The following is a 749-nucleotide window of genomic DNA, read 5'->3' as shown; positions in this document are numbered from 1 at the left end:
CGTGTGGAGCCTATGAGCGTGGAACTCGAGGCGCTCAAGGAGAAGGTCCGGGTGCTGGAGCGAGACGGCGCCGCGCCCTCCAAGTTCATCTGTCTAGTGTGTCAGGTGAGAGTTTCGGGTTCGAGCTTTCGGGTTCTATGTTTGGTCAGGTCGTCCGGTCAAGCATGCGTTCAGCAGCTTGTCAGATTGGTGAGAATGATGGTGGACTGACGGGTTGATGGTGATAATTATTTGATAACTGACAAATTGGTGATACTTGAAATTCAACAAGTTGCTCTTTGACCTACCGTCACCAACTTCTCAAGTTCACATTCGCTTTAATGAAGATGTGTAATTATTTCCGGAGCAGATGTTCCAATTAATTTCCTCGACATTATATCACTTCATCATCCACTAACTGATTGTTCTTCTTGTTTTCCTCCACAGACGGAGTACGACAGACCGGCGGTGTCCGTGGTCTGTTGGCATGTGCTGTGCGAGGCGTGCTGGGCCCACACCTTGGTAAGTCCCGCTTTCTCTCTTATAAATGCTGAATACTTCCTTCGCTGGACATGCAATTGATGATTATGTTCTCATGCATTTGCCTCACGGCCTTTGTCCCTCCGCCCCTCACGCACGTGTCCTCCTGCAGGGCGTGAAGAGCGAGTGCCCGCAGTGCTCCCAGAGCGTCTCCCCCGAGGACCTCCGCCCCATCCACTTGTGACTACCATCCCCGGCATAGCAGAGCACCAAGCCCAGTTCTCTCCGCA

At 52.1% G+C, this 749-nt stretch overlaps 1 protein-coding gene across 2 annotated transcripts in view; it reads left to right on the top strand.

Moving 5' to 3' along the window:
• LOC119593869 (E3 ubiquitin-protein ligase RNF220-like) overlaps positions 1–749 on the top strand; it is a 6351-nt gene extending 5602 nt beyond the window's left edge. For both annotated transcript variants that reach the window (XM_037942898.1, XM_037942897.1), the window contains 3 exons: positions 1–105; positions 427–501; positions 632–749. The exon at positions 1–105 is cut by the window's left edge and continues 95 nt beyond it. In XM_037942898.1, coding sequence (XP_037798826.1) covers positions 1–105; positions 427–501; positions 632–703 — 252 coding nt within the window. In that variant the 3' untranslated portion in view covers positions 704–749. The remainder of the gene's footprint in view (positions 106–426; positions 502–631) is intronic.

This window comes from Penaeus monodon, chromosome 33 (genome assembly GCF_015228065.2).
Source record: "Penaeus monodon isolate SGIC_2016 chromosome 33, NSTDA_Pmon_1, whole genome shotgun sequence".
In the NCBI taxonomy this organism is placed as follows: Eukaryota; Metazoa; Arthropoda; class Malacostraca; order Decapoda; family Penaeidae; genus Penaeus; species Penaeus monodon.
The sequence above is the reverse complement of the archived record's forward strand: the minus strand, read 5'-3'. Positions and strand labels throughout refer to the sequence as shown.